The sequence below is a fragment of the Mercurialis annua genome, linkage group LG3 (assembly GCF_937616625.2).
Source record: "Mercurialis annua linkage group LG3, ddMerAnnu1.2, whole genome shotgun sequence".
NCBI lineage: Eukaryota > Viridiplantae > Streptophyta > Magnoliopsida > Malpighiales > Euphorbiaceae > Mercurialis > Mercurialis annua.
Genome location: NC_065572.1, coordinates 62,882,850 through 62,901,569, shown reverse-complemented (window position 1 = coordinate 62,901,569; position 18,720 = coordinate 62,882,850). Strand labels below are relative to the sequence as shown.

Here is an 18,720-nt window from a genome sequence, read left to right as displayed (position 1 = left end):
AAAATTAAAACCTATTGATAACTTTTTCCTACTGCACAAAACTACAGGGGTAATTGCAACATACATCATGAACTTTACTGCATTTTTACAATATTAGCTTGAACTTTCGAGTTTGGCAATACGAACTATCAATCTTTTCACAAATGTATTAATATTCCAGTGTCCATCATATTAATATTTTTTTTATCTAAAGATTCCTCAGTGCTCTAAACTGCAAAAAAAAAAAAAACAGGTACTTTATGTTTTAAATTATTAAAGTTGAAAGTTCATGTTAAATTGCAAAACATGCTAAAATTTATGATCTATTTTTCCATTAAACCAAAGCTATGGTTATGTCATGATTCAAAGAACATAGAGCCTTATTATTTCAAGGGCTAACTAATGAGCCATCATTCCAGATACAATTATCACTGATCAATGAATTTTCACATTTCACGGATAGAACTACAAGTTATATCATATCAAAGTTGTTCTATCGCATTGTGATTACAACGCTTCTATCGATGAATTTTGCACTTCCCACCTTACCTTGAATTTTTGGTGGCAAGCAAATTACGCGTCGCTGGTCTCCTGCTTCCACCAACAACTCAGATCCTCCTCTATACTGCATTTAATAGAAAGTATCACAATTAGAAAATTTGCTCAAATTTACATAGAGAGAACTAGAAAATACAAAGAACTGAAAATGAGAAGTGATGACTGTACAGAAACTAAACTTAAATGAAATTTCATATTAAAACAGAGACTTTGCATATCAGCTATATATCAGAGTTGCTCATACCCATGTATTGGTTAAAAAGCTACATGTAGCAAATTCAAATGATATCGCTTATATTTGGATCGCATATACTCGAATCCATACTGACATGCCATTGAAGGGGTCGCAGAGGGAATACCCCCGGTTCCCCATCTAGCTCTTTGTTGTTTTACCAGCAGCCTAGATACTACGGACACGGATATGGGACACTTGGATAAATACACAATAAAACAATGTTATTATAAGGGTTTTATGTTAAAAATGAAGTTTCGTGTTAGAAACGCCAAGTTCCCGACACATTTCCAAAATGAGAAACATTGATTGAATGAAGTGGAAGTGCAACTCTAAGGCAGACTATTGGATGCATTTCCTATAGATACAAACTCACACAAGACTCGACTACTAAAACTTGTCTGAACTGCTATTGCAAAAACATTCTGAAGTGTTTCAAGGAATAAAAATGGAAAAAGAAAAACTGAAGCAACTAGACATACTTGGTATAGCTTGATCTCAGTCTTCTCAAATCCTGGCATAAAAAGAGTCACTGATTTTTTAGATGCATCGAATTTCACAGGTAACATCCTGCTGTCACTTTGACTCGTAGGCAAAGAGAAAATGGCCTTTGCAAAATGACCAGCACTGTTTTGCATGATTGAGTTCCATTCCAGTGGATAACTCGTTGATAATTGTGGAATGAAAGCAAAAGGCAATGGTGAAAATTTATCCTTAATTTCTTCCTTTGATTCGGCATTTAAATTTGGAGAATCGATTCCAATTACACCAGAAACTTGTGCACCAGCTTGGATTGTACAGCCCCAATAACGCAATGCAGAGTTAACTGAAGTTGGACTATTTGGGTCCATTACAAGAAAGCAGCCAAATTTACATGGATCAGAGAATGCAGCCGATCCTCGCTGCAGTATAACGAACACAAAATTTCATCAGATTTGGATAGAAACTGAGAAGTAAGAAATGGGAAAGAAATTTACCTCCAACATCTTCTCCAGAGTGTCCCATATCTCTGCACTCATTTTCTCATTCAACGGCGACCTCTTGTCACTTATACCTATTGCTTCATCAACCAGCCTCAGGAGTGAAGGACCAGCCAGTCTCCCGAGATCAGTCTTCTCAGCCAAGTGCCTCAGGTATTTCAAGTACAATCTGTGCACAATTATGTTGCTGAACACCGACATTACATGAAAGAAAGAAAGAAAGAGACAAACGAAGTTGGAGAGAGAGGCTTCGCCAACCTTGCTTTACTGGCTGCACCTATCATTCGCAGGGTTTCATCAGCGCTGAATCCATCATAAATTATTATGTCAAATTTTTCATCCTCTTTATTTTTCCCTTTGGTTGCATTTTTTAAGAACCCGATGAGCCTTTCAAGAACAAATGCTGAAAAAATGGAATCCATTGCAGGAAGTATACCGAGCTCTTCTCCAACCACCTATTTAACACAAGGCAATTTTTCAAAAAACCCAATATAGAAGGCAATTTAACACAAGATAGAAAGCAGGACAAATAACATCAAGAGAGCTATTACGTACCTACCCCTTCGAGAACGCCTTGGGTCATCTTAAGACGAGCATCTGCATGCTTTAGCTTATTAAGAGGCTCAAGAAGCATCTGCAAATGATAAGGTAAGAGTAATTAACACAACATGAAGAGTCTTTAGAAGAGAACTACTGAAGTTCTGTCTATACAAAAAACACAAATGAAAAGCAGAAGGAGAACACACTTTAGTGGTTTCCAACCTAACAGCTGAAAGGTTGTCATTGCACACAACAGGAGAATTTCCGATCTTACGATTGAGAAGATAATCAGCGGAACGATCTTGAGTTTGTATTACCAAGCATGTGTTAAATCCAGCCAATGCATAATGCTGAAATAAAAAGCTCAGTTAGACTCCATTAGAGAATCTTAAATAAAATGCATCTCAAATTTACATATTATAAGGTCTGACTATCTACAGCAATGCACGGTTTATGGATAAGCGCTCTTGGAGTCATCGGTATGGCCATGAAGTTTATGTCCGACACGGATACAGATACGGCATAACGGCTGCTATTTTAAGGTTTAAAAATGAAATTTCATGTCTGAAACCCCAAGTTTCTGGCACTTATAATCGAATGAAGTGTTTGTGCTACCTAACTAGCTTTAAATATAGAATCTAGCCGTTCAAAAATCAATTCAACTAAAATCGAGCAAAAACAAAGTTAGAGCATTTCTTAATAAGTAATAACAAATTCAAGATTCAAAACTACAATAAACAAAAAAACAACCTGAGCAGCAAAAATAGCAGAGGTGGTCTTGCCGGAGCCACCTTTGCCTAAAAAAGTGACCAACTTTGTTGAATTATCAGTATCAGAAGCTGTAATAATAATCGGTAAATGGTTTTTACCAAGAATCTTGATTTTACGTTTTGAGAAAGTGAATTGAGGATGTGGGTTTGGTTGAACCAACGAGGGACAAAAACTAGAAGCCATTAATGTAGTCTGAATATGGTGGTTTGGATAAAAAATTTGTGGATTTTGAGGTTTATTTATGGGGAAGAATTAGCTAAGGTATATTTTGAATTGTTAAAGAGTTTAAAGAGTGTATGCAAATTTCAGCACATTTCTAGCCAATATTCTGATAGAAGTTGGGGAGGTGCTTTTTGCATTTTTGGCTCTTCAGATTTCAGACAGTTTCTCAAGCCGTCTCTGTGTGTTGGAATTAACTAACTCAGTTCAGGCTTAATTTTATGAAAATTTGACTAAAATACTCCATTTTTAACTTCATTAAAAAAGGGAAAAAGATTAAATATGCCCTCTCTGTTTGGCTAAAGGTTCAAGTTGGCTCTTTATGTTTGGAAAGATGCTAAAACACGTTTAATGTTTAAAAAACAGCTCAAATAAACCCTTGCTAACACCGTTTAAAAAATCGTTAATCTTTACTTACTTGGAATCTAACGAGGCTTATTGAACATGAGATGGTTCAAATGTGCCCTCAATGTTTGCCCCGTGGTTCAAATATGCCCTTTATTTATGAAATGGTTCAAATATTGTTCTTTATATATGAAAGGTTCAAATATGCCCTTCGTATATGAAAAGATTCATATGTATCCTTCATGTATAAAAAAATACAAATATATCCTTCATATATAAAAAGGTCCAAATATACCCTTACGTATAAAAATACAAAAATATCTTTCATATATGAAAAGTCCAAACATACCCTTAACTTATAAATAGATATGCCCTTGATGTGAAATTTCATCGAGTCAATCAATTCGCGAGCTATTTAGAATTGGTTTGACAAGTAATCAAAATCAACTCGATTTATAAAATTCGAGTTCAAACTACTCGAGTTAATTATGAAATTGAATTTAAACATCAACATACTCTGCTCAATACGCACACGAGCCTAATTAAGGTTTAACAATTTCTTTATTCTCTATAATGCAATAATATCCTTATTTATACACAAAATTTAATTATTAAATATGTATACATATAATCAAGTCGAGTTGAGTTTGAGTTTCAATTTATTTATCGAGTTTGAGTTCGAGCATCTAAAATGATATTAAGTCGAGTTTGAATCAATTTTCAAACTTAAAAATTTAAATCAAAAAGATCTTAAAAGTATTACATAACTATATCAAGTGATAATAATGATAGAAGACAAAATTTTCAAGGCAGCTCAAAATCGGACGAATAAGAAATTTAAATCGAAACCGAACCAACAGAATAAAATAATAATTCAAGATCGAACCGACTAAATAGGACAATAATTTAGATGGTTCGTTTATAACACAGAAATACAAGAATTTAAAAAAACTAAAAGTTTGCCTTATTCGGTTAATTTTAAATCTCAAACCGAACCAAAAACTAAAAATTGACATTTTTTTTATCAATATTGAACCAATTAAACCCAAACATATAATCGAACCAATCAAAAATCATAACTTTTGTCGGTTAATTTGATCGGTCGATAACTTTGTTCACCCTTAATTTTGATATTTGAATCTATTCATATCTGAAAGACGTATTTGAACCTATTCATACATGAAAGGCGTATTTGAACTTTTTCATACATAAAAGGTATATTTGAGCATTTTAATTCATGAAGGACACCTTTGAACATTTTATAATTTATACACATGAATGACATACTTGAAGCATAGGCCAAACATTGAAAGCATATTTGAACATTTTATACATTAAAGGGATACTTGAAACACACGCCAAACATTGATGGCACATTTGAACCATCTCATGTTCAATAAATCACGTCATATTCCACCTAAGTAAGTATTGAAGATTTTTCAAATGATGTTAGAAAGAGGGGTTTACTTAGACTTTTTTAAAAACGTTAAGTATGCTTTAGCACCTTACCGAACATAGAGGGCCAACTTGATCCTCATGCCAAGTATGGAGGACATATTTGACTTATTTCAAAAAAAATAACAATAAAGATTTAGTTCGCCCGTTAAACTTGACATAAAAGATCAATTGAGGTCAAATTTAAGTTTTTTTTTAAAAAGCCATTAATTTTAACATTGTGACTCATTTCACCCCCTTAAATGAGTTGTCAAAAAATGATTGGTGCATCATCTACAAATTGGACTTGATGTGACACTATTTTATTGGAAAATTTGAATATAAAAGGGTAAAACGAGTCAAGTTGTCAAGTCTAAGGTATTTTTTTAAAACCGTAAATTTGACTTTAATTGATTTTTTGTGTCAAGTTCAGGGGCAAAATAAACCTTTGTTAAAAATTCCAAATCACCCAAAAATACTCCACATTTTTTATTTTTTTCGTTTATGGTCTTATCTTTAAAAATCTTCAATTTTAGCCGATTTTTCAATTTTCACTTGCAACTGTATCCATTTATTTAAATTGAAGCGACATAAACACCTCTTATATTACTTCATTTTAAAATTTATTACGATAAATATGTAAATATGAACAATATAATATAAACGACATTTTTGAATTTTTTCCCTCTCTAATTTGAAAATCTACAATCGAAAGTGAAAATTAAAAAATGATATAAAAATTGAAGACTTTGAAAGGTGAGGCCATAAACGAAAAAAATCGAAAAGGTGGGATATTTTTGGGTGACTAAGCAGAAAAAACCTTATTCTTAACTTCATTTACAGAAAAAATTCCATTTTAAACTTCATTTAAAAAAGCTCTTTTTTTAAGTTATAACTTCTCTCCGTTCCGTAAAAATAGAAAAAATAGCTATTTTTTTGTCCATGAAAAAAGTAGTTGTTCGCTGGAAAAACTTCCAAACTCAAATCTTTGAATTTGATAATGGGAACTGTTTCGGTTTGATGCTTTAATCGGAAACTCGAATTTCAATCAAGTCACACAAAAGAATAATAGTAACCAATTAAACTAAAATTACTAGTATCGCTCCGGAGGTTCAGAAACCTAAGCGGGATTGATTTCCAACTACTCCTAAGTTAAGGGTTTAATCCGGAGATTAAGATAGAAAAGCCTGAGCTTTGATTTGTGTTTTTTGATGAATTGTGTAGACCTTTATTAATCTGAAAAAATAACTATTTATAGGGACAAATCCCCTAATAATAGGAAAAAGAAAACAACTAAGACTTAATGACTTAACTAAATTCTAACCTGATAAGACTAAAAGTCTTTGACTCGGCTAATAAAAAAAACAATAATAAAAATGGCTATTATGGGCCCAATCCCAATTCAGCCCGCTATGCTCCATTCTAACTGGCAGCCCATTGTCTTAAAGTTTATTTTTGGGCTGGTGTAAACAATGCCCCCCACGTCTTTTTAGCTGAATGTCAAGTAAGATGAAGAGACGTAATTTTTAGTGAGACATTTTTATTTCTCGACGAGATCGGCATGTTTGGGCTTATTTTATGGCTTGTGGATCGGCATAAACATCTATTTCTGCTTTTTTGATCGACATGTTTTGCCGAAGTTTGTTTAATTTTCTTGTTCAAAACAGCTAGTAACAAGATTATGCTCACAGCAATCTTAAGTAAAGATGTCGATCTTTGCACGAAACACTCTTGTTTGGCCGATCATTGCGTTTTATCACAAGTGTGAACAACCAATGATCGGCCGCCGATCGATCAACAAGATTATGCTCACAATAATCTTAATTAAAGATGTCGATCTTTGCACAAAACACTCTTATTTGGCCGATCATTGCGTTTTATCACAAGTGTGAACAACCAATGATCGGCCGCCGATCGATCAACAAGATTATGCTCACAACAATTTTAATTAAAGATGTCGATCTTTGCACAAAACACTCTTGTTTGGCTGATCGTTCAACAAGATTATGCTCACAACAATCTTAAGTAAAGATGTCGATCGTTGCACAACACACTCTTGTTTGGCCGATCGTTGCGTTTTATCACAAGTGTGAACAACCAATGATCGGCCGCCGATCGATCAACAAGATTATGCTCACAACAATCTTAAGTAAAGATGTCGATCGTTGCACAACACACTCTTGTTTGGCCGATCATTGCGTTTTATCACAAGTGTGAACAACCAATGATCGGCCGCTGATCGATCAACAAGATTATGCTGACAACACTCTTAAGTAAATATGTCGATCTTTGCACGAAACACTCATGTAGGGTCTTGCTCGTAAATGCATTTCGTTGATCGTATCGCACCATTTTCGGAAAGTTTGCAAACTTTCTCCCTGATCGACTTGTATTTACTAATCATCAGATTTTTGCATTATAGATGATCGGCTCTTGCCCCCGAGTGTGACTGTCACTGGCGGATCAGATTTTGGCTTGAAAGTTTTCGAATGTTGACGGCACACATATTGCTCCGTCTTGAAGCATGTTTTGCACATTGGGCAACGTACTTCATAAATTCTCTCAAACACTGTTCTCCTGTATTTACCGTTCTTGACATCCGTGATGGGTAAACCATTGTTGGCGATCATGGTCGTCGTACCATTTTTGAAGATCACAGTAGGTGTAACCTTGTGTGCGACCATGGCAGGTGTGTTTTTTCTGAGAACCAGAGCTTTCTTAGGCTGATCTTCAACCGGAGTTTTCTTAGGCCAAATCATGTACAGTTAGGAAATCAACACGTGATAGTGTGAGGCGAGTGGGAGGTAGGTTGCAGACATAATCATTTTTCTCCTTCCATGCACTTGGTTCGGATGCTTGACTATGCGGTCGTCGTCCCAGCGGGGGTGCGTTGATCCCCTTTTGCAGCTGAAACTCGACGGTCGTTGTTACAACGGAGGGTACGTCGGTCCCCTTTTGCGGTTGTAACCCTGACTTGTCGCCTTTTGTCATGATCTATTCCAAGTCTGTGTTTGAATCGCGTGACGATGTGCAGCCTACTTCGGATTGGACTCGACTACTTCGGATTGGACTCGGCAAAAAGTATATGATCGACAAGAATATCGTCATATTATGATTTTGTGAAAAACCATAATCTTGAACACTATGTTTCCGAAATAATCAAATACCTTACTAGCGGAACAAAGTGATCAGGTCTCACTAGCGAACTAAAATGATCATGTCTCACTAGCAGAACGCCGAATGAGCTTACTCCATTCTTCATCTTTTCGATCGGCGATATCAAATTACTTGTTCCTTGACATCCATATACACCAAGTCGGCCTTGCCCCCCAGCGTCTTGATTCGTTCTTAAAAATGAGTCATATGCCTTATCGCCTTTTTGACAATCTGATCTCACATAAAGGCGCGACAAAATATACTTGATAATCTGATCTCCTTTGTAAAGATGATCACCATTATATCAGACCGATCTTCAAGCAGTCGTCCCGCCAATGAACTCGAATGCTGATCTCCTTCTTCGTTTTGGATTAGATCGGCCAAATACCTCGACGAGGTGATCTCCAGTGTTTTGATCACATCGACCAAATGATTCAGAGAGATGATTTCCTCCGGCTTTTTTATCAGATCGACCGAATGATTCGGCGAGGTGATCTCCTCCGACATTTGGATCAGATCGGCCAAATACCTCAACGAGGTGATCTCCAGTGTTTTGATCAGATCGGCCAAATGGCTCGATGAGCTGATCTCTTTCGGCGTCTGGATTTGATCCACCAAATGATCGGACACACCATACTTCATGTGTTTTGAAGCATTATTGTGATCAACTGCACCATTATGTATATGGCTTGAAGCATTATTGTGATTGGCCACACAGTACTCCATGTGTCTCACATTATTTCTGTGATCTGCATCACCGTACTTCATACCAGATCGATTGATCGGTTGCGTCTGATCGGCAGTCCCTCTTTGCGAGCCGATCCGTGCTGGTGTGTAGCCAAGATCAACCATCTTGATGGTAGTCTCGGCGATGTTTTGTCGAGCCATGACTTTTGACATAATATCGTTTATGCTTAATAGGCTTCTTCCTATGTCCGACCTGATCTCTCTTTGAACAGTCATTTTTTTCGTCAAGTACGGTCTTCATGGCTCTCGCTAATTTGTCTCCTTCATAATATCTTGGCCGATTTTCATGCGTGCTTTTATTCCTCATGGTTATGGAATCGGCCATTGATAATGTTGAAGGATTTGGGGATAGGAAACGATTATCGTCACTCGAATCGTCATCTTCGAATTGGTTGAAATTTTTGACTCTGAGATCGACCGATTTCCCTTCTGTGGGAGGTATAGTAGTTCCCTCGTGCGACAGTTGGTTCTTGTCTCTCTTGGTCATGATTGCTTCCAAATCAGAGTCTAAATCTCATGACGTCTCGCTTCCTTCGAATAAGCTTGATCGACTCATTGAGCGTGTATATCTTTTAGCTCTTTAGTACCGATTTTTGTGCTAACCATAAACATGTCCCCAGTGGAGTCGCCAAAAGATGTTCGCGTGGAAATAATCCGCCACTCAAATCTTTGAATTTAGGATTGGGATCTGTTTCGGTTTGATGCTTTAATCGGTCAAGTCGGTCAAGTCTCGCAAAATAGGTCTTGCAAACTTGTCATGATCCGCCGATCGGCCAAATGGCTCGATGAGCTGATCTCCTCCGGTGTTTGCAAACTTGTCTCGCAAACAAATATGTCTCGCAAACGAACGTGTCTCGCAAACAAACGTGTCTCGCAAACGAACGTGTCTCGCAAACGAACGTGTCTCGCAAACGAACGTGTCTCGCAAACGAACGTGTCTCGCAAACGAACGTGTCTCGCAAACGAACGTGTCTCGCAAACGAACGTGTTCCGCGAGGCGAACGTGTTCCGCGAACGAAACAAAAGTAACCAGCTAAACTAAATCTAACAGTATCGATCCGGAGGTTAAGAAACCTAAGCGGGATTGATGTCCATCTACTCCTAAATTAACCAACCGCAGGGGTTGTGGATAGAAAAGCACAGGGCTTTGAGATTGTGTTTTTGTTGATTGATTTGTGTAGTCTTTTTCTCTACCCAGATCTTTCTGATCTTTTTCACTGGAGACATAGGAACATTAATAGCTGGCTCGCAATGATCTATGGTACTATCTTCGCGATTAAGCGTGTCGTGATCGCTCATGCGACCAGCTGATTCGTTTGGGAACGTCAGTCGCCTTTTAACCGGTAAGAAGTCTCCAGCTGTCGGCGATCCTTGCTTCACTTTTGAACCGGCTAACTTTCGGGAATCTTGCCTCATCCTTTGCATACGCCGTTTTTGAGTCTTGCTCAAATGAGGTTGTTCCTCTGTTGGCCGAAACATTCTTCTGAACACCGTGACTCCTTCTTCCCTTTTGGGTTCATGCTTCTTCCATTCTCTCGTTGGAGCCTTTGGTTTAAATGTCTTAGGATTGGCTCGACACACATTGTGTTCCGCTTTGAAACAGGTCTTGCATGAAGGGCATTGGACTTCAGATATTCGCTCAAACACGCTCTTATTGGACATCTCATTCTTGAGGCGCGGTTTCCACACCTGTTTCTCTTCTACCCGAAACTTTGGTTTCTTCGGGTCCCATTTTTCCAACACACGTCCGCTCCCCAATGCTCGCTCGAAATTTGGCCGAATCGTATTAATGGTAATACATTTCGCTTCGGCCTCCTTTTTGGTTGGAAATAAAAGTTTGCCTTCGGTTATTGCTTTTTGAATCACATTTCGGAAGATAACACAGTTATTTGTGCTATGTCTCCAAGAGTTGTGATATTTGCAATACTCTTTTCCAACCCTTTGGTCTGCTGGAGGAATTACGTGACCTTCTCCCAGAATTATCTGATCGTCTTTGAGCAAAGCATCAAATATTTCATCCGCCTTTGTTAGATCGAAGGAATAATCTTTTTGAATGGCGGCGCTTTTATTCTTCTTCTGAAATCCTGGCTTTCTCAAAGCCGAGCACTCTTGTGGTTTTTTCGCTAGGAATTCAGCCATGCAAACATCTTCATCAGACTCGCAATCGCTATCGTCTGTGACGACGGCCACATCGAGTTGATCTCTATAATAAGTTCCTTTTGACGAACCTCTCCTCTGTTCTTTCTCCACCAAGAGTCTTTCATAGCTGGTCACTCGATTAGTGAGCTCAAACAAATCTCTGAAACGATGTCCCTCGACATGTTCCCTCATTGCGAAGTCCATTCCTTTGATCACCATGGGAACGCAATCCGACTCGGCAATGCTGGTTTGGCAGCGGGTTCTCAAATTGCGGAACCTTGATATGTATTTTTCCATGGATTCGTTTGGCAGTTGAGAAATGCGAGCTAGATCGGCCAACGTGACATCGGGTGGGGCTCGATAAAACTCTTCATGGAATTTCTCCTCGAGATCTTTCCATGTGCCGATCGAACCTGGCGTTAGATGTGAATACCAAGTGAACGCCATTTTTGTCAGTGAGCTAGCGAATAGTCTCAACTTCCAAAAATCATGTGCTCCCGCTTCTCCACATTGCGCGGAAAACCTGGCAATGTGTTCGACTGTCGATTGCCCTTTTTCCTCTCCAGAAAAAAGACTAAATTCTGGGACCATATATCCTCTTGGGAAGGGATATAATTTGTCGATCCAATCAGGGTATGGCTTAACATATGATGGTCGAGGTATCGGCCTGCAATCAACGCCCAATCTTTCCAGTTCATCTAAAAGTTGGGCTCGATCATATACTCCATCCTCCCCCTTTGCTGATATGTAGGAAGAATTTTCCTTCACGGGGTTCTGCAAATTTATCAGAGGCTCGCTTGCCGCTTCTTTACCAGGTCTCTGTGAAACGTGTTCACTTGCGAGACTTGTTTCAATATCGTCTCGTGACAAGATCTTCACCGATCCATAATGCATTCCCGATCTAGCCGACGACTGGGTTGGATCAGCCTGTGGATTTTGTGAATTGGCTCGGATCGGCGGTTGAATGAGATCGACCCTTCGGTTGGTCGTCTCCGCAATGTGTTGTCCAGTCATGATTTTGGCCATACTTTCTATTGCGTTTGACATGGATTTGACATCTGCTCTGATCTCTCGCTGCAAGACTGCATGATCGGTCATCATTGTCTTGATCACCGACGCCATTTGATTCATAACTCCGTCGAACATGAGCCAATTTTCTCCAGCAATTTCATTTCGCATAGAGGTAAAATCGGCATGTGTGAGAGACGGACGACTTGGTGGTAGGTCTCGTGAATAATCGGCCGAATCATCTTCTTGTCTCGAAGAAGGATCTTTGGCCGAATTTTCAGATACGGTCTCTGGCGAGATCGTAGTCTTTTGAGTGATCGCGGTCGTTTTATCTTTGGCCATTATTTCTTCAATATCTGAATCGTAATTGCCGATCAACCGTTTTCTCTCTTGTAACTCTCGGGTAACCGATCTAGTGTATCTCTGATCGTCTTTCAGTGTTCCGATTTTTGTGCTAACCATAAACGTGTCCCCAGTGGAGTCGCCAAAAGATGTTCGCTGGAAAAACTTCCAAACTCAAATCTTTGAATTTGATAATGGGAACTGTTTCGGTTTGATGCTTTAATCGGAAACTCGAATTTCAATCAAGTCACACAAAAGAATAATAGTAACCAATTAAACTAAAATTACTAGTATCGCTCCGGAGGTTCAGAAACCTAAGCGGGATTGATTTCCAACTACTCCTAAGTTAAGGGTTTAATCCGGAGATTAAGATAGAAAAGCCTGAGCTTTGATTTGTGTTTTTTGATGAATTGTGTAGACCTTTATTAATCTGAAAAAATAACTATTTATAGGGACAAATCCCCTAATAATAGGAAAAAGAAAACAACTAAAACTTAATGACTTAACTAAATTCTAACCTGATAAGACTAAAAGTCTTTGACTCGGCTAATAAAAAAAACAATAATAAAAATGGCTATTATGGGCCGAATCCCAATTCAGCCCGCTATGCTCCATTCTAACTGGCAGCCCATTGTCTTAAAGTTTATTTTTGGGCTGGTGTAAACAGTAGTGTTAGTTAACTATAAAATTATTAAAATACTCTTACACTGTGTTTGGGTTAAGGTTGAGCGGGAGTTAGTAAATGTTGATAAGGGTAGAAAAATTCCAGTCCATGTTTGAATTTTTTTTAAGGGTGTTGGAGGGTGAAAAATGTTTCTCAACCCTCCTCAACCCTCATATGCCAACCCACTGAATTGGAGAGTTGGATTATTTTGAACTAATTTTTCTATAAACCCTTATTTTATTTTTTTATTTTTTTATAATTCCTTCATTTACTTTATTTTACTTTAAAAATTCATACTTTACTTTTTTTTCTCACCCTTTCTTCACGTTTTTGAGACATGTTTTCATAATTTCTCTCTTTAACTAAATTAGAAACTTAATTTCAAAAATGCCTACTATATATTAGGACTTCAATTCATTTGAGGTAATTTTATCATCATATCTGTCACACTATTCTCTCTCCTCTCATAATTTCTCTCTTCCTCTTTACTTCTTTCTTCTCAAATTTTCTTCTTTTCTCTTTTTTTTGGTCGTCGTGTTTCATCCGTCTTGCTGTCACGTGTCTTCCACTGAGTTTCTCGTCGTCGCTTTTTTTCGATGAATTTCTCGTCGTCGTTTTTTTCCGCTGATTTTTTCGTCGTCGTATTTCTTCCGATAGATTTCTCAACGTCGTTTTTAGATTCTTTTTAGATTTTTTCAGGATTTTTATAGTTTTTTAGATTTTTTTTATACATATTATTATAGATCTATTGATCTCCTGTTAATAGAATTGTTCTATTATTTATATTCTCTTATTCATTATCTTGTTTTTGATGCTATTGATTTCGTGCACATCGAATTGATTTATATTTTATAGCATTTTGTGGTGTTTTTGCTACTGATTTCGTACACAACAAACTAATTTATATTTTAATGGTGTTTTTGGTGTTTTTGCTACTGATTTCATACACAATGAATTGATTTATATTTTTATGGTGTTTTTACAGTGTATTTACACTAAAACAACCATACAAATACACCATAAATATATTATAGAAAAACACTATAAGAACACCATAGGCAAAACACCATAAAACACTATAAAAACAACATTAGAAAATAAAAAAAATAAAAAAAATCTATAAAAAAGACATATAACGTAAAAACAAAATAAAAAAGACAAATTAAAACTCTAAAACAAGTACCTCAGGTAAAAAAAGATATGACATGCAAATTAGTTAAATATAATACGCGCTGAGATAATTATGTTCAAAAAGTGGTGTTTTAGAAAATTTCGTCTAGAGTTTATCATATCAACATTAATTTTATAGTTATAATGTTTGTATACTGATTTTAATTTTTGTAAACCATTAATTTATGTAACAAAAAGCTAATTTATAAATTTTAACCCCTTTTCAATTCCCACCCAGACGTTGAAAACTGGTCAATTTTATTCTATTTTAAATTTTTTCGTTTCAATTGTACCCTTAAGTATTATATTGATTTTTTTTATTTGGAAAAAAATTCAATAAATTCTTTTAAAAAGATCAATTTAATGAAAAAGGGTTAATTTGAATTTTAATTTCCATATATAGTGCTGAATTAATATATGGAGATTTATTTTGGATATTGTTTTTTAACTTTTTACTAATTATTAATTTTGTTTTTTATTTTTAGTCATAAAATAAGATCTGAACCGTTGGATAAATTTTAATGTGGTGTCAATCATCCACCGGTGAAATAGAGAAAAATGGAGTAATTAGAAGAGGGGAGCCACTCCCTAAAAGAGTTATGGCAAAACTATAGAGAAAACTATAGAGGTTAATATGTCAAACTTGGATGATGAACTTTCCATCTGCGTCAATCTCGTCATCACTTTTAACAAAAAATATAAAAAAAACATACTTGCCGAAGATCGGTGGCGCATCAGAAGCAAATCGCCGTCATTGTCAAAGCATACACCACTTTAGGCAGTTAGATTAAGGGTTAATTTCAATAAAATACCAAACGTTTGCGAGTTTTGTCAGTTATAACCAAATCTTTCAAAATTGTCTAGTTTAGCCATTTTTGGGATATTTAGAACTTTTTCTAGCCATTCGCGAAAAAAGTCAAAAAAATTGTCATTCGTTAATGGGCTAAACTATCTGATTTTGATTGATTATGCTAAAAAATGTTTCAAATATTCCATATCAATCAAAATCGGCTAGTTTAGTCCATTCACGGATGATAAAAATTTTGATTTTTTTTCGCAAATGGTTAAAAAAGGTTCTAAATATCCCAAAATTGGCTAAACTAGACAATTTTGAAAGGTTTGGTTATAACTAACAAAATTCTCAAACGTTTGGTATTCTATTGGAATTAACCCTTAGATTAACTAAAAAAACCAAAGAAGAACAAATGTACCATTTTTTTTGAAACTGTAACTGACCAATAAAAAAATATTGTACAACACTTTAAACTCCTGTAAATCAATTTTTCGAACCCAAATCAAGCAATAATACAGGAAAAATAAGATAATAACCATATCTGGCGGCGGTTATTGGATGCCAATTTATACATGTTTTTATAGATTTCGCCGTTGAATTTGATAATACCAAATAAAAGCACATCTCTCCTTCATAAAAGCATTCTCGTATTTTTAATTCTAAATTTGGTGCAACTTGACCCTTATCTATAAAATTGGTGTACATAATTTATGCATACTAACTCTTGTTTACTTTTTCTGTTGGTATTTGGATCGGGTCGCTCATGACGGATTGACCCAAATCCAATTGACTATATAGATATGCAAGAGAAGGGTGCAATACCTTACATAAGAGGTTGCAACTCTATGAAAAGTGGTAACTTCATGAAAAGTTACACTTGTTCATAGAACCTTTTAGTTGCTTATATATACATGTATTGAAAATACCTAATTAAATAATGAATCATAAATCAATTCTCTACCAAAATATACACAATTAATAGGTACATTAAGCGGTGAAACATATGTATTTTCTATTGTGAAAATACTTGAGACTTAGTGCATAAAGTTCAATCAAATTTGTGAAATCGACAAAAGGTATGTCAAGAACGATCCTAATTAATTTCCGCATATTCCAACATTTTCAATAGAAAAAGGGATGATTTTGACCAGGTCAAATGGTAATGAGTTAGATTTTTTATTAAAAATTTAAGAATATATTTACACTTTTTTACCTTTTTTTAATATAGTATGACTCTTTTAAATTTATTATTCTATAAATCAATAGTTTAATAACAATAAAATAATAAAAAACCAACTCTTTCTATGTCGGATAATTAATAATTGGATGAGGATCTTTTTAAATTTTTATGAACATAAAAGGTCATGTTCACTTAATCAAAACCCTTCATTAAAAATGAACAGTACAAATTAATTTAATTTAATATATGCACTTTTGATGTACTCTTTTTATTTTTTTATATAAAAGATGTAGATTATGTGATATGACCTCTCATGTTTATTAAAACTTAAGAGAATTTTAGTTCTTCGATCAGTTATATGTATATGAGTCATTCTTAGAACAATTAAAAAAAATATGATTATACCTATTTATAAAAAAAAAATATACCTATTTAATTAAATGTAATTTGTACCATCATATCAGTTTTTCATAATCTATTAACGATTCAAATGTCGTATTAGAAATTAATAGACATTATCAACGATTCAAATGTCGTATTAGAAATTAATAGATTATGAAAAACTGATATGATGGTACAAATTACTTAAAAAAAACAAAAAAAATAGTATAAATTTTAATTAAATGTAAAATGAGTGAGTTATTAAATATTGATTGACCTATCCATCTTAGAAATCTATTCAACTCTCCCGTCTTCGTGGAGTCTTTGTCCTCTATCCTAGTTTCTCTAGGGTTAGGGTTTTATACCTCTTCCTTGCTGAAGATTACTTCGGTTTCATCCGATTTATTTACGTTTGTTTCTATTTTTTCCTGTCCTGTCTGTTTACTGTGCTACTGGGAGTGTTGGTTTTATTTTGTGGATTATGGAGGGTGAATTAACTGACATATACGCTCGGTTAAGCCTAACTGATCATGAGCAGTCGGCGCTTACTCTTGAGGATGTTGTTGATGATGAAGTTGATGATAAAGCAGGTCTGAGCCTAGTAGGGAAACTCCTAACGAGGAAACCCTATAATCTTACCCACATGAAAAACGCATTAACGAGCGCATGGCGTTTAGCGAAGGGTTTCATCATGACGGATATTGGGGATAACTTGTTCGTTTGCGAGTTTTATTCTAAGAATGACAGGAGTAGGATTCTTCGTGAATCCCCATGGCACTTTGATAAACAAATGATTCTATTCGAGCCCATGTCTGGTAATATGCAGCCAAACAATTTGGTATTGAATACCTGTCCTGTTTGGGTCCGTATCTACGATCTACCGATGAACTGTAGGGGTAGAGCTGCCGTCTCTAAGATAGGAGCAAAGGTTGGGAAAGTACGGGAATGGGATGATTATGCGGGCAACAATTGGGGTCGGTATGGAAGGGTTCGTGTTGATATTGACGTTTCTAAACCTCTTATCAGAGGGTCAAAGATTGTCAATTCGGTTGGTGAGCAGTGTTGGATATCTTTCAAGTATGAACGGATCCAGAATTTTTGCTATTGGTGCGGGATGCTCGATCATATGGTGATAGATTGTGAAGACAAACCAGATGAGATTGAAGTATCAGACTGGCCTTATGGACCTATACTCAGAGCTACACCGCGTAAACGAGTTATGATGGGTCAGAGAAGCAACTATAAGGTGAATGCTAGGGATGGAATCAATTTGTCCCCAGAAGGGACTGAACATTTTACTCCAGCTAGACGTGTTCTGGATATGTCGGAGGAGCGAGAAAGGGCGAATGATGAATCTCTAGGCCTATTAAATGTGGTCGAAGGTGTGAGTCCAGCTCTAGATGGTTTTGTTGATGTCACGGTAGGCATTGTTCAGGATGCATCCCAGATTGGATGCTTACCTGAGGCTCATGAAAGTGATAGCGAACAAGCAGATAAGGGAACAATGAAGGGTAAGAAATCTACCTGGACCCGAAGCAAAGTGCAGCGTAGTGGGGGAACTAGTTCTGAAAATGGGAAGCAAAAAACGAGTGCTACTAAAAGACCTAGGATTGTGAATCCAAACAATTCTGAATTTGATATCCTTTTCTCAAAGAAATCTAGAGATGGGCTATCCGATCAATTTGAAAACATCGAGATATCGGCGGAGACTGCGGGACAGTCTCGCCGGACGTCATGAAAATACTAAGTTGGAACCTCCAAGGATTGGGGAATCCTTGGACGGTTAGAGCACTTCAATTCGTTGTTTCGAATAATTCCCCAGATATTTTCTTTGTTATGGAGACTAAATTAGTTAATAGTGAATTTTTAGCTATTCGTAGATTATTTAATTTTTTTGATTCCTTTGTGGTGGATGCTGAGGGTCGTCGTGGGGGCTTGGCTATTTTTTGGAAAAAGAATCTCAAAGTCCAAATTGGCAGCTCCTCTCATAACCATATTGTTTTTACTGCTTTTGATTCAGCGTTTGATTTAGAATTCCATGGAGTGGGACTGTATGGATGGCCTGAAACAGGGAACAAGCAT

At 36.2% G+C, this 18,720-nt stretch overlaps 1 protein-coding gene across 1 annotated transcript; it reads right to left on the bottom strand.

The window, feature by feature from the left end:
• Positions 1 to 341: 341 nt before the first annotated feature.
• Positions 342 to 3,303, bottom strand: LOC126675351 (uncharacterized protein At1g26090, chloroplastic). Its single transcript, XM_050369984.2, has 7 exons — positions 3,040 to 3,303; positions 2,496 to 2,639; positions 2,309 to 2,383; positions 2,008 to 2,204; positions 1,747 to 1,918; positions 1,252 to 1,671; positions 342 to 604 (listed from the first exon to the last, which is right to left on the bottom strand). The coding sequence occupies exons 1-7, from the start codon at positions 3,241 to 3,243 to the stop codon at positions 473 to 475; spliced, it is 1,344 nt and encodes a 447-aa protein (XP_050225941.1). The 5' UTR covers positions 3,244 to 3,303; the 3' UTR covers positions 342 to 472.
• Between the last annotated feature and the right edge of the window lie 15,417 nt (positions 3,304 to 18,720).

What these genes read in the sequence shown, in the direction of transcription:
- LOC126675351 (XM_050369984.2), bottom strand. Translation starts at nt 3,243, where the DNA reads ATGGCTTCTAGTTTTTGTCCCTCGTTGGTTCAACCAAACCCACATCCT. An exon ending in TTAGGTTGGAAACCACTAAA is followed by an intron (nt 2,384 to 2,495) that starts GTGTGTTCTCCT and finishes TATCATTTGCAG; the next exon opens with ATGCTTCTTGAGCCTCTTAA. An exon ending in GGTGCAGCCAGTAAAGCAAG is followed by an intron (nt 1,919 to 2,007) that starts GTTGGCGAAGCC and finishes AATTGTGCACAG; the next exon opens with ATTGTACTTGAAATACCTGA.